This window comes from Rattus norvegicus, chromosome 14 (genome assembly GCF_021556685.1).
Source record: "Rattus norvegicus strain SHRSP/BbbUtx chromosome 14, alternate assembly SHRSP_T2T, whole genome shotgun sequence".
NCBI lineage: Eukaryota > Metazoa > Chordata > Mammalia > Rodentia > Muridae > Rattus > Rattus norvegicus.
In genome coordinates this window covers 91309760-91325382 of record NC_141547.1, presented here as the reverse complement: position 1 = coordinate 91325382, position 15623 = coordinate 91309760, and the positions used below count along the sequence as shown (strand labels likewise).

The window sequence follows — 15623 nt, the reverse complement described above, 5'->3', positions numbered from 1 at the left end:
GACAATACTCCCAGGCATTGCCAAGTTCTGAAATGTTAATAAGGGAGAGCCGGCTGTTGGTCAGCATTCTTTGATGTAGTGGGCACTTTACTTGTAATGCCTGGCATTTCATACCCTGAGAATCAATTATCCTAAGGAGTACCAACCTGTGCTTTAAATCAGCTCCTCCCATTTCCCAGAGGAACATAATGTCAGAATAAAAAACAAAGCATGGAGAGATGGCTCGTAGATAAAGGCTCCTGCCACCAAGCCTCTTACTTGAGTTTGATCCTGGGAACCTCTGGAGAGAATTTCCACAGGTTATCCTCTGATATCCACACGCAAGTCATGCCCTGACCCATACCCATGTGTGTAAATACACGTACACTCAATAAACAGACAAATAAACAAATGTTGTAAACACACATACATTAAATAAATAACAAATAAATAGAATAAAAAGGTTCCTTTAAAGAAGCATTCTTCAAAAGAATGGAAACTACAATAAACGATTACCAGTTCATTTGAGCTGCTCTATTTTTATTTCATGATGAGAGCTCTTTCCTCCCTCCAAGATCCCCTCCTCCTTTCTTTGAATAATAAACACCTCAATTTTAAGGGAGAAATTGTGGGCATGATTTTGGAAGTACCTACTTTAAGTATCATATGCATTTGTTAAGTCAGTTTCCAAACCCAACATCCCATTTCCAGTCCCAGAAGGACCAAAGCCTCATATTCCCTGAGCCTGGGGCCATGTTGAACATGAAATCAGCTGGTGCCCATAGATGCTAACAGAGATGGGAGACATATGTCTAAAACTGAAAATCGTACTAATATCCCTTCATTGAGAGATGTTGCAAAGAAAAGATGTGGATAGTGGCAGTTTGCCATGCTTCCTCCTACCTGGTCTAAAACTTGTTTGTGGGGACAAGAAAGTCCAGAATCCCTTTCTTTCTAAGAATAGTGTTGCCCTTTGAGGGCAGGGGCTGGTAGACAAGGTCTTATGGTTACTGCTGGGTGAATGGCTTTGATGTTGGGTGTGACTGATCTAATGCATAGGGGATTTTGACATTGGGTATGGCTGGCTTGGTATAGACTGAGGTTGGGTTTGAAATTGAACATGGCTGCTTTGGCGTTTGATCTGGAATTGAGTGTGATTTGTTTAGCATTAGCGTTTGGTATTGGGCGTGACCGCTCTTTGGTATAAAATTTGATGTTGTGTACATATGCTTTGTCGTTGGGTTAGTATTGGAGACGGCTGGTTTGGAACAGAGTGGCGTGAGGAATGGTGTGGAGAGTGACTGGTTTCGTGCCTGTCTGATGAGCAATAGCAGTAACATCTTGGTTAAAGGATAGGACATCCTCTGGCTTAACCTTTGAATCCTTCCCATGTAGGTGTTGGACGTCAGGTGCCACAAAAGCCTCCCAGAGGCACAGCTCGGGGCCCACCCCAGTTAGTGCTCCCCCCGCCCCCACCCTATCCTCCTCCTGACACAGATGTAACAGAGCCTGTCACCTTTCCTGGGGAAGGCGCTGGTTCCGAGACCTCAGAGCTGAGACCTAAACGTAGGTGCCTCTTGTTTCCATTCCAGCTATTTGTTGACCATCTGTCTTTCTGGTCTCTACTGGTGTAAATCTGTGTTCAGACATCCCCTTCTTGCTTCTGGACATCTGTACCTTCTCTCCTTTCCAAATGCTCAATGCAATGCAGCTAGCTTCACAGAGAATGCACTGTGAAGTAAGAATGATGTCGTCAGTAGCGGCTCCTACTGCCATTAGACTTTAGCTGAAGCTGTGCTCCTGGGTATAGTCAGCTCCTGTTCTTAGCGGGACCAACTTTGCCAGTCTGCTGATGGCTCCCTCAGGGTGGATATGGATGTATATCAGGGCAGTTGGTATACAGGAACAGGGAGGGCATCATTTATAAGACAGCCTTGAACCTCATGGTCAGTGGCTAGGTATTGGAATACTTCTCTGTAGTCAAAGAAACCGGGCAAGCCAAAGAAGAAACGGCTTAAGTCTAGCCAGAGCGAGAACTAGTGTTCTGTTTTGCATTTGTTTCTCACCGTGCCCTGTCTTCCCTCAAAGTCTCTTGGGATTCTTTTTGGATGTTAATAAATATGTATGGCATTTCTACTTTGAGATAGGTAAGAGCTTCACAAGCCTTACATGTTTGGAAGGCATCGCCTTCAAGTCAGGCCTGTGACAGTGCTTTTTATAAAGCAGGCTTCTTCATAGACCATGGGTTCTAACGGTGCAGTGCCAGTCTGATGTAGCCCAGTTATGAACATCTGTATAATTGTGCACTGGAAGTTTGTGCTTTTCCACCATTACATTTACCTTTTACTGTACTGAAAATGATAATTACCTGCCCTCTAACATCTCCTTTCTTTGGGCAAACTAATGGTGATTCAATGTATAGTTTTCTACAAATAGTTCTTACTCCTTTCAATTATTTTTATCGTCTTTATAGTGAGCATGTTTCTCCATGCAAATGAATTACTATAAGGTTTTTTTTTTATATTTAAGAATCAACTAAAAATGCCAGAGGGATGGCAGTGGTTAAAACAATTGTGTTGTACTTACAGAGAACCTAGTTTTAGTTTTTAGCACCTATATCATGGCTCACAACCATCTGGTCCTTTCTTCTGACCTCTGTGGGCACCAGGCATGTACATGGTACATATACATACATGTAGGAGACTACAAATAGACACGGAAATGAAAATAAATACATTTTTAAAGAAGAACCAATTAGATACCTGTCAATAAAATGTTAGCCTTGTCGTCTCAAACCATTGTGGCATCTCTGAAGAGAGGGGAATTTCAACCTCCTCACACCAAGGCAAGCGGTGATTTCAGAGGCTAATTCTATGACTGTTACCCCCACTTGCTGTGTAGCCTCCCTATGGAGACAAGTGGACAGGATTAACTAAGTGAGCACAGTAAAGGTCACATTATGAAGAGAAGACACCTACAAAATATGCAGTCACTACTCTACCAAGGGTGGACGAGCCTGGTAAAGGCTTGAACCATCTCCCCAACTTGCCTTTCTCAGACCTCCATATGTTTGACACCCAGCAGGCAGGCTGGGGCTGTAGGCAGATCCTAGCCTGCTCTGAGAATTCCTAAGAGGTTTGAAGGGTATGGAGTATAGCAGCAGACTGTTCTAAGACTCGATTTCCTTTTGCTTTGTGGCTCAGTTTCTCATTCTATGGTAATTGCCGTCTGTCTTTGAGTTTACTTCTCTGGATATGGCATTTCGTAGCCCTCCACATCATCAATCACCTTTCTTCTATCCTCCCCTACCCACAGGGGCACATGAAATCCAGTAGGTCTAGACAGATGCCCCAAAACCCATTAGATGAGTCAACAAATGCCATTTCATTTGGTCTTCCTTGGCCCCTGCAATCCAGTCCAGTCCCTTGGGCACACCTGAGTCCAAATCTTCTCTCCTGTGTGTGCACCAGAAATCTTAGGTATTCAGTGCACAGCATAACATAATAACATAACAGTGTTATGTTGCCTAATTAGCAGAACTAGCCTGTCAGTTGCTTACAACATTGAAAACGGATCACCTGCCCAATCAAGCAGACTACGACTTACTTGCCTTTTTAAATTAAGGATTTAGAAAACAGTTAGGAAAAAGTGAAACATTTATGTTCTTACATTTCTTTCCATAAAGCAGAAATCTAGGTTACTCCTCTAACCTTGTCTCAGGAAAGGCAAAAGTGGTGGGCATATAAAATATCATATGCTTCTCGCCTACTCTCCTAATCAGACTTCTGGCTGCTTGAGGCGACATGAATTCTCAGTAGAGATGTTTCCATGCTAGCTCCAAGCTCTTATGTATTTCCTCCAGCTTTCATTTTTAAAACTTCATTCCTTATAAAGGAATTTTTATGCCCTCAGTGGGATCTTGGGTATCTCAAGGGCCAGGTGAAGGTCCAACGGGAATCTTACACATGAGATCTCTTATGACTCCACATCAGCTCTGCCATCAGAGGGAGTTAAGCCTGAACGCCTTAAGTAAGGTAGTGACATGTCTTACTAGAGGACCTCAGCCCTCTGTCTTGCTTTGTCCACCACACACTCTTTTCTCCCACTGAGCTGAAATCGTCCATGGGACACTTGGACTTTTCCATACCCATTGTGATTTGTACAACAGATGTATTTACCACACAGTTCTTAGTCTTTCTCGGAAGCAGGGACCTCAACTAACTTTCCTACATTTGAGAAGTGATAGATCTGTACACAGATGTGGGAAGGCAGGTTCTTAGAACCTGTTCTTAGAAGCTGTTTTCATAGCTCCCATTCTACCTTTCTGTTTCAACCATTCCTTTCCTAGGTTTTATAAATACTTGATCCATGATTATGAAACCACACTTACCTGTGATGGGGGATAAGAGAAAGACGGATCTATGTGTACATGCTTGCACAGATTCTTGAACATATTTGGGGTTAAGGGCTCAGAAGAGAGAAAGTAGTTATACACCTTTTGCTTGACCTGAATTGCAGCTAGTTGGTATATGCCTAAGGTAGTTTAAGGCTGTCGTCCTACTTATGTTTTTGTTCATCTTTAAACTTGTGCTTGCTATAGAAAAAAAAAAATCCACTCTTGCATTCAGCTTCGTTACACTGAGATCTGCTTGAAACCAGAGAGAAGTCAGCAACCCCATCCTAACCGAAAGTCAGGATATCCTCACTGAGCCAACATTTTGACAAAGACCTGTGGCCATTTTACTTAAGAAAGATTGAAAATCCCAGTGGAGTTCAGTATACCCTTTTCTGCTTGCTTCTTTATTCTTTTGTTGGATGGAGTCCTTGAAATGTGGTGAATAACTCTAGAACAGTGTGTCCAACTCACAAATCCTGAGAACGTTAGGTGTCACTTAAAATACTTCCCGCTTTAGGAAACATTTTTTTTCATATTCCTAAGTAAGTTAACTAGCATCAAAGCACAGCCTTTTGAAAAAGCCAACAGAAGGCAGATGTGAAGTTTCCTAGGCCGAAGAATAAGCTCTTCCCTTTGCCAGCCATTGGCATACCTACCTAGAGTTAAGGTTCGTTTCTGTGAGCCATGAAGTCAGCTCCTTTGCGGTCAAAAATCTTGCAGATTCTGCACAGATGAATGCCATAGATGATGAAGAAAATGAATGCCACAGATGATGAGTGAGCTCCGTAGCCCACCCCCCCAAACCTCCTGTTACCAAGTTTGTCCTCAACATGACTACGTGTGAATGGTTCTTAACGTGATTTTTAAGAGCAGGAGACTAATAGCTCTCTGCTCTGCATTCTTTAATCTGATTCGTATTAATTAAGCTTTCTTATTTCCCATTAGATATCTACTTACACATGCAAGCGCTTCATGGGCATGCCTAAGCCAATAACACTGTGTGCATTTGGATTCTGCTTCATAGCTTTCTAACCAGCTCCCATTCTGCCAGCATTCGAGAATCTGCTCTCACGAATCACTTTCGTGGAACCATCCCATGAGTTGCACTGAACTGTTTGTTTTCAGGATTTACAGTACAGTCATAATTGGGCTATTAATGGCTCATCCGTTACTTATTTCAGAAGACCCTGGGGATTTGCAGATAGAGCACATGGAGCTCATGCTAAAGCATTGCTTTACGGTTTTTTAAAAAAATCATTCATTGACTATCATGTTTGAACACATTTTCTGTACATAATTTGGGGAAATAAGTCTTTCTCAGGATATATGTTTATAGGGGTTCTGGCAAAGAATTATAACAGCATTGGAAAAAAAAAATGAGGCCATTTTCTCTTAGCCTTGGCAACCACCGTAGCGTTATTTCTAGCATTCACTTCTGGGTCTTCTGGATAAGGTCATTTGTAGAATTCTCTTTTAAATTTGAATAGAAGCCCTATTCTAAAACATGCTAAGGGAAATTATAAACCGGGGTTGGGGGGGTGGGAGGGTGGGGGCGGAAAGATCAGAGAAAACGATTAGCATTTTTTAATTGAAAGTTGGTAATTTGAGTTTGATCGGATGCAAAATTAAGAATAATAATTCACACTTCAGGCGAGTGACTCAGCACAGAGGCTGAGAGCAGAGAGATTCGGAGCACACCCTGGCAGTTTGCAGATGCCTGCGTGCAATCTAAGTGCACTTTAGGAGCCAATGCTCACAAAGGGCTGCTGGCGGGTGACAGCTACAGCCTGAGCAGAGAGCCTGAAGCCTGTGAGATGGGGCAGCGTTTTTTTTTTTTTTTTGGCAGACACCCTTAAATTTGGGTCAGTGCTCCTAAGTCACCTAATCTCTTGTTCTAAAATTCAGTCCCCCACCCCACCCCCAATTAAATATGTCTGCTTTTTAAAACAAACCTATTAATTGCCAAGCTCCTTAAAGTCTGCCACCGGGTAGAGATAGGAGCAAGCACAGAGACGCCCCTCGCCCTTTTCTCCTATTGATTTGTTTCTTTCCCGATCATGGAAGGGAGCTGGCTACACAGCTGCTCCTGCTGCCATGGGAAAAGGCAGAGCATCCAGGCAAACAGGAAATGGATCCTGAGCGAATAGCCTTTTCCATAAAACAGCAGGAAATTATTGACTGTGGGAGAGTCTGTCCCTGACTACATCTTCAGCTTGTTATTTTTGTACCCTGGACGTTATTATCCCCACCTAGAACTAATATCGGATGCTCTTTAAAATAGAAGTAAGGAAAGCCACAGTCTGTGCAGAGCCCCCGAAGAAAAAGGAAATTTAGAAACTTAATTCTCCTTGCTAATTATTTTTAGCCCTTCATGTCCCTGACTTGAAAGAGATTTAAAGGGTTGGGTGGCAATGCAGTGAAACCGGCCTGTGCCAGCTCATGAAATCAGACTGTTCAAGTTTCAAGAAATGTATAAGCAAATTGCTAGATAGAATTATTAATAAAAAATGGGAGGAGTGAAATTTTTCATTTTTTATTAATTCTTTGAGGATTTCATACAACGCTGTTTGATCATATTCATCTCATCCCCTAACACCTCTCAAATCTTCCCCTTTCCTTACCCACCACAATTTGTGTCTTCTTTTTGTCATTTTTAAACCCATCAAGTACAGTTTCTATTGGCTGTACAGTCTTAGATTTGTGGCATTCTGTTGGGGTATAGTTGCCCTACCAGAGGTTATGCCTTTAATACTGATTCTCCCTCTCCCAGCAGTTGCCCATAACTCCTTAGCTAGGAGTGGGACTTCATGCCACGTCCATCCTCCCCGTGCTGGGATGTGGTCTGGGTTGATGTCTGGGTTGATCTTGCACAGGTTTTGTGCATGCAGTCACAACAACTATGAGTTCATATGTGCAACTGTCCTACTGTGTCTGGGAAAGTTTTCTTTTAGCTGTATATACCTCTGCCTCTTAAAGTCTTTTATTCCTTTTTCTACTGTGATCCTTGAGCTTTCAGAGGAAACAGTGCGCAGACGTTCCACGGGGGGCTAAGAGGATTTTTCAAAAGGGATCGTAAGAAGCTAGAGGGAAATAATGGACAGGAAGGAATAAATAGGGTGAGGAACGGGAAGGGCAGGGTAGAGGAGGGGATATAGGGATGGAGAACAATACTAAAGATATTTTAGTAAAGTCATGTGAAACCTACTGCTTCTTAAAATATACACGTACACAAATATAATGACTCTAAGTGGAATTACTCCATAACAGAGCAGTAACGCAATCATTATATATCATATGCTTACAGATAAAAAGCCTAGTGCCATGTATGGATTACTACTACTCTTGGAGTTGTTGGCCAATGAGGTCCCAAAGGCCCTCAGATAATAATAATATTATCAGTGCTCTTGTGTATACTCCAGAACCTGATGGCAAGAACCTTTTCCTGCAGACATCACAAACAGGAGTTATAGAACATGGGATAATCAAACTGGTACTCACCTTGAAGCCTCATCCCTTCCAGCTAGCTTTGATAGTTCTGAGAAATGCACTAGGCACATTACCAGAGCAGAAAAGTAATTATCAGACTTATCCAGCTGTGGCTGTTGCAAGCCACGATAATAACTGTCCTCACAATATGTGCAGCGGTGGCACAAATGTTATGGGAGTAACCAACCATTTTCTGATTGGATTTAAGGCCTGCTTCACAAGATGATATTCATACCTGACACCATTATTGAGTACCTATGGCTAGGCATCTCCTAGGTCCTAGGGAAGAGCCTAGTGAGGAATCAGTGCAGCGTTAAACCAACGCATCATGACTAATTGTTAAACCATAGGTTAGTATGTCACTCAGCTCCAATGAGGGAAGACTCCTTTCGGCTATAAATGGTGAATAAGACAGAGATGCACATTTGTGAAGGAGCAAAGAATAAAAAAAATGAAATTATATAAGCTGGCTGCTATAAATTAAGGAATTTAGCAAAAATTAATGAAAGCATTCTGTCAGAATCAATCGATTATATAAAACTTACAAGAAGCAGTACTACATAGTTTTGCTTCTTATAAATATTGTGCTTCCTACCCTTAGCTCAGCAATACTCATAATTATTTATACTTTCCTTTCTGTACAGCTGGTTACTATTTACTGACAATAAAGAAAGGCCAAATGTAAATAAAATAGAAAAAAGAAGTAAAATTTTTAGGAAGCCTAGAGACAAATTTATTTTTAATTTTACACAAATAAGTAAAGCAATGTGTCGACTCAAGTAATTCACCCTTAGTGTCTTAAATCTTTACCTCATAGCATTGCATCTAGCTAGGAATAAAACTTTTTAAACATGAAGTGTTCTGAGAACTTCTTTCTAGACTGTATAAATTTAAGCCCTTCTAAGAAATAAGGAATGGACATATTAGTTTTTCAGGGATGCTGAAGAAAACATTAAGTACCATTGCTTCCCTTTATCAGTTAAAAGTACATATGGTCTATGCTTCTAGCATGTTTAGGGAGCCATGTGCGAGGGTGTAAGTTCTAATTCCTTGATTTCAGTCCCAAACCAAAAGAACTTAAAACTACAGACTACTTCCCTGTAGTAGTCCTTTCCATCACAGGTCAGCCTTGCCCTAGAGGAAAGAGCAAGCCTAGTAGCTTAAGATTCAAACATTGAACCCCAACATACACTAATACCTCATGTCTATCTCCAGCTCCATGGACTCTCACTTCTGAATTTCTGCATGGGCTCTGCCCAGTATTACCAGCTTCAAGAAGGGCTATCTAAACATGAGAACATTATAAAGCAAGATCATCTATTTTTCACTAGTTCTACAATAGTTTGGGCATTTTTCCAACAAGGGGTCCTGCTTCTAACTGAAGAGCTATTAGCAGTTCACAGAGAGCTGCTGGGAGTTGGGAAATGAGTTTCTTCCACCCTGGAGAGGTTGCCCATGCCCCCAACAGATGGCCGTATCCCCATGTTCATAATGGGAGCACTAAGTGAACCCAGTGGGTATTTTAAGAGGACACGTGAAGCTGAGAACAAGAAGTGGCAGGGTAATAGGAAGGAGTTGAAAAGGATGAACTGGGGAGGGTATATTTGGCCAGAACTCATCATATACCTGTATGAAATTCTCAAACGATTAAAAGCTAAAATTAAGTGAGGTAGGAAATGACTTTTTCCTTCCGACTAATAGGTGTTACCGCGTATTTCATTTAGTCCCTGGAAGACCTACAGTGAGTGCAATGACAGTTATAACACGTTTTTTCACCGGAGACAGAGTTCTACTGTTGGATCAATAGAGCTGCTTAACGACAGGCCTGGAAACAGACTAAAAAAAGCAGTGCTGTCACACAATGCTGACGTCAATTGGCCAACACCACTCCATGTGCGGTGTTAAATCTGCAGGGGCTGAGGTGCATGGTACCAGCAGGCAGTTGTTCCACCAAGACTTTACGTTCATGTTTGCCGTCTATTTCCTCTACAGTTTATTGCTGTGCGTCGTTCCCTACTCATGCCAAGCGCTCCTGATGGACAGGCCTCTTCCTGCCTCAGGCTTTTCCTGGTGTCTCTGCTGTCCTGGCTCTGATGTTGCTGTCGTTCTACGTCCTCCTCCCTCTTTTCAGGACAAAAAAAAAAAATCGCTCCTTTGTACCTCTCTTTACTTTCTTCAGAATTTACATATAAATGCAAAATGCCAAAGACTTGTTTGAGGTTCATTTTTCTTTGAAGGGGGTATAAAAAACGTTGGCGTATGAATTTTAAATTGATACTATTGACCTAATCTGAAATTCCCAGATTCTCGCATCTCTTACTGTGAAGTATGCTGCTTTATTTGAACATATTCTTTTTGTACTCAATGTTGTCCTCCAGAATTTAGTCTCCATTTTCCTCAAAAATAGATCACATACATGATTTGTCTGGTAGTGTCAATTTGAGCAGAATAGGAATATTCCACCTACCCTGTAAATCAACGTGTTGAACACATGCCCTCTGACCTTCTGGAACCCAGGACCTAGGATTCCCCACTTGGGAATTCATCATCACCTCACTCCTCGGGGTATCTCCAGTTTTCCCATTACTCTGTCTTCTGACACTTGGCTTGTTTACAAAACAAAAGAAAGGGGAGACAGTTTCCCTTCATCTGCATTATTCATGCTTTTTTTTTTCCACTAAAGACGCATCAAGAACTTACCTGGTGCTCTCTCGGCATTGTCCCGTTCGCCCAAAATTAAAAGTAGAAAACAAACACATGGTTTTACTTAGCTGTGTGAGGAAGCAACAGTGTCTTTTTCTGACAAACACTGGTTCTAAGATTTACACAGATGACAGAGGTGCCAAAGAATATAACAGCTATGTCTACAGGGCATGCCTTGAGTCTTCCAAGATCCCTTTGCAACCGTGGGGAAACTGACCTATTGGCTGTCACTCCTATCATCAGACAGGATAGGTAAGAAGGATCGTTCTGAAGATTCAAGGTTAAGCAGAAGCGGCAAATGTTTCTCCATTGCTTTGATTTTGTTAATGTACAAAGATGCACTGATCTGGAGAGGTTTTTCATGTTTCTCTCCGGAATCTTTCTAAAGTTTGTGCTTAGAGTAATTTGTTTTATTTTTATTTTTTATTTTTTTTCTTGGATACCTGCAAGATGGTTGTCTTATTGATCACAATGAAAACCTTAGCTGAAAAAAAAAAAAAGGAATGATCTTAGCTGATGCTGGGATGTGTGATGGGACAAGTGCAGGCTGGAGCTACAGACAACCTATAGAGTGGGGGAAAACCAACAGTTTATAAGAATATTCTCAAGCTGGAGAGATGGCTCAGCGGTTAAGAGCACTGGCTGCTCTTCCAGAGGTCCTGAGTTCAAATCCCAGCAACCACATGGTGGCTCACAACCATCTGTAATGAGATCTGATGCCCTCTTCTGGTGTGTCTGAAGACAGTAACATAAAATCAAAAAAAAAAAAAAAAAGAAAAAGAAAAAGAAAAAATGAATATTCTCTCTCTTCTCTCTCTTTCACCTTTATACTTTTCTTTTGTGTCTTTCTTTTCCTTTCCTTTTTTTTTTTTGTTTTTTGCACTGAAATAAAGGACTTTTGTCTGGTCGGTAGCAGTCATTTGACCTCAGATCATTAAGTGGGAAAGTCTAAACAAGAAAAGGTAATATTTATAAAATGTCGGGAAGGCATCAGGATTTATGAGGCAGACATTAAAGCTTGTAGATGATTGTATGTAATTACAGCAATAAGCATTTATTGGAGGAGGAGTATCTGTTATGCAGAAGAAAGGTGGTGGCCAAACTCCTCAAGATAAAACTTGAGCACAAAGGGGAGAGTGATGCTGCCTACGAAACCATTGATTAAAGTGTAGGTGATATGGTAAAAGTAAAAGTATACTGAAGATGAGTGAAAATAGAGTTTCCAGAGACACACGTACATACCACACACAGCACACATGAAGGGAAAACAGTTAAGTACACGACAGAGACAGCTTGACTGCGAAAGCCCCACTTACAGGATCATAAAGGTCACCTAAGACACGGATGACTGGTCTCTGACAGACACTCCCTGGCTTACCTCTATGGCAGAGCCCCTGAAAGTCTGATACAACATTGTTCAGAACAATTCAGTCAAAACGTCAGGCAGATTAGTGTCCGCCGTGCGTTATACATTGTATAGAAAGTAGAAACATTAATTCCACCCAGAGCGTCTGCCTTTCAGAAAGGCGTCTCCCCTCTGACTTACTCCAGAATCTGTCTGTGATTTTGTGGTTGTGCCTTCTCTGGATAAGCCTGCTGGAGGAAAAACATGGAATGTCTTTTCTCCATAATGCTGTGCGTGCTATCAGTAAAGGATGATAGTTCCCATGTTCTGACTGGGGACTCACAAATCAAGGAGACTAGTCACTGATATGTCCCCTTGCACAGTCATGGAACAGAAAGCACCGTGGAGAATATGTGCTCCATAGTAAATGCCAGGGTCAAAGAAAAATTAGCTATATTTATTTGTCCATTTTAATTGGCTTAAGCACTTGTGTTTTTACCATAGGGGTCTGCGCAGTGGACATGGAAACACACTGAGTCTGTAAATTGCGTGAGTTCTTACTCTCAATGTGAAGACTCTGAAATCCTCTCATTTTAAGTTAAAAGCTGCTAACTTTGCGGCTGAAATAATTTGGAGATCTTTCCCAACTGTTTACTCACTGGAATTTCATTTTCGCACCCATTATAATCAATCACACATTGCATCTGTGTTTGTGATGCTTATCAGCTGCTAATTTTCACAGTTTTCGTGTTAATTTGGATCCATAATATGATTCAGTTCGTTCACAACTTTTATAGTTCGTATAATCAGATTCAAAATATTTCTGCGTGCCAGCTAACATTTACCATAACCAAACAGACTTCTTGCAATCCGGGTAGGATTATACCATGGAGGTAAAGGCCTTCCACACAAGAACGCAAGGCTTGCATAAGCATCACAATCAATTATAAACTGTTGAGGCCCTGGAATTCAACTGTTATAGCGTAGTTGCTTCTGGCCTCCTCTTCGGTATGATTACATGGCCTTGCCGCTCAGTAATGTTTCCTGTGTAAACGTTCAGTTTAACTCAGAATGCTAGTCCCTGCTGGAGCATGTGAGAAGCCTTCTACACAGACTTTTGTTCTCTAGGCAAACCTGGGCAGCAGGTGCCCCTGTGCACAGACTGGAAGCCTTCTGGTCCCCTTGGCCCCAACATTCATATTGGCACCTAGGATTCTTGGAGGTGCTGCCTTTCCACTTAGAGAATTAGAGGGAGAGTAATTGTGTCTCACAGTCAGGCTCCTCGCTGTCTGACCATAGGTGGACAGAGGTGTAAAATTAAGTATATGCTATTAATAGAGCTTCTGTTTGCACAGGGGAATGGGTGGTTCTGAGTAGCAATAAAGAACCTTTGTTTTCATAACCAGTTTCTCTCTTTACTGTGTGCTGTCTGAACTCTGAGGCACCTCATTGACGGCCTCGTCCTCCAACCTTTATTTCTTCTGCTCAGTCTTTTTTTTTAAATAGGCAAACTTAATCTATGCCATGGTGTCTCAGATGTTTCTTTCTATGGTTCATAGCCATTTTTACCCCGCAAATATGCATATTTTATGGACAAATAAAACATTATTCACACGCACACGCACACACACACACACACACACACACACACACACATATATATATATATATATATATATATATATATATATGTATGTCAGTGTTATAAATCCAGTTGGAAATCTAGCAGTGTTAACATACTTGCTAGTGACACTGTAAGTTAATTGAGAAGTAAAGCTCCATTCTATCTAACTCGGAGATTATTAAATTGTAGTTGTTAAAATTAATGTCTCTGACAATGAAGTTGCCTTGATCAGGGGAGAAGGGAAACTGAATAGGGGATGTAGTCCATGTAGTCATCTGGATATATATATTTTTTTAAATGAAAATGCAGATGTGTAAACATGCACACAAGATGGTGACCTCTGTCTCCCTATCCGTTTCCAGAGGAAATGTGAGACTATTCTTAGTGTTGTTGTTTTTTTTTTCTCCTTTCAGGGAGCTGTAAATGTGTTGCTCATACATTTGTTAACCATGTTAAACCTTTTTGCTATCCTAACCCCACCTGACAGCCAACCGATAGGGCCAGCTTCAACCAGTCTCCTCTGGGGAGCTGGCAGGGTGGGTGCCAGGGCAGAATCTTTCCAGGCTCCAGAGTGATGTAATGCCCACCAACCCACATCCCTTGCTAGCTTGGAAGGTCCCTATGGGGCTGGTTTATTTAAGGCGTCCTGGAAAGCAAGTGGTTTTGGCTGCATAAATACTACCACCAGGGGGAGCTCTGGTTATCCTGCTGATGGACTGCTCTGCAGAATGGAAACAAAGATACAAAAAAATAAACACCAGGGCTTTGCCTTTATGTTGCAGCCAGTCACACCGAACAAGCAGGCTGGGTGACTACAGTCTTAAAGCTGATCCCTCTCTAGTCACACAAAGAATAAACTGAAGCCAAACGAATCGACTGACTTGCCTAAAATCACACAGTTACAGGATGGCCTATACTCAGATTGGCAGATTTTCCATCTGCTGCTGCTGGGGTGACTAGTGTGTGGGCCCATTATGACTGTGAGCCTATACACACATGTGTGTGCTTTGTGGATGGGATGCATGTTTATTTACCATACCTGTATAACTTATACACATACACATGCATAATGTAGAAACACACCGATACACACTGTAAACGCATGTGGATGCATACACAGCACACATGTGTATCCATACTATACATGTGTATCCATACTATATGCATTTATGTGCGTACATCATTGTTGTGGACACTCTATGTTCATATGTGCATTCATAACACGTAGACGTTCATGCATACAGACATAAGTGCACCATGTGTGCACATGTCCATGTATAAGCTAGCACAGTATATGATAACATTGGCTTGTGCCTGCCAGTTTGCCTCACACAGGATATTTGTGAACCCATATCTGGCTTTGTAAGAAGAACTATGAATCTGTCCATTTAGTTTTCCCAGAAATAGTTGTTGGCCTCCTTTATTGTCTGCCTTAGGTAGCTGTGACGAGATACCCAACAAAAAGCCACTTAATGGAGGAAGAGTTTGTTTTGGAGCACATTTTGAGGTGTCAGGGCAGGCATGTTAGCAGGATCGTGAGGTACTGGTCACATTGCATCTGTAGTTGGGAAGCGAAGAGTGAACAGGAAGTCAAGCCGGCTATAAAACATGAAGGTCCCCCCCCCCCAATGACCAACGTCCTCCAGCGGGGCTTTACCTCCTAAAGTTCCATAACCTTCTAAAGGGGAACAATGGGGAAAATGTATTGAAATGCATGAACCTATGGGTTTCACTTTATATCAGGCCACCATGATTCCTCATTTGCCATCAGAAGGAGATTTGAAAATTGAGAACATGGTCAGTTATTAAAGTGGATGGGGCCGGGGTTGGGGATTTAGCTCCGTGGTAGAGTGCTTGCCTAGCAAGCGCAAGGCCCTGGGTTCGGTCCCCAGCTCCGAAAAAAAAGAAAAAAGAAAAAAAAAGTGGATGGGGCCAGAATCTCGTGCTACCATATTAATATGTTCTAGCTGCATCCTTCAGCATTAACATTATACTTATTTCTGCATCCATTAGATGTTTGAAGCCTGTGGAGCACCCGTCAATGAGAGTGTGGTACATAGTGAGTTTGCGAGAAGGACTCAGCTGGACAG

General features: G+C 41.8%; 1 protein-coding gene across 26 annotated transcripts in view; it reads left to right on the top strand.

Annotated features, from left to right (window-relative positions):
• The window catches only part of Cobl (cordon-bleu WH2 repeat protein), a 246422-nt gene that overhangs the window by 166087 nt on the left and 64712 nt on the right, over positions 1-15623 (top strand). For 13 of the 26 annotated variants that reach the window (XM_087583454.1, XM_087583450.1, XM_087583453.1 and 10 more), the window contains 1 exon segment: positions 1375-1545. In XM_087583454.1, the coding sequence (XP_087439580.1) occupies positions 1375-1545 (171 nt within the window). 26 annotated transcript variants of the gene reach the window in all.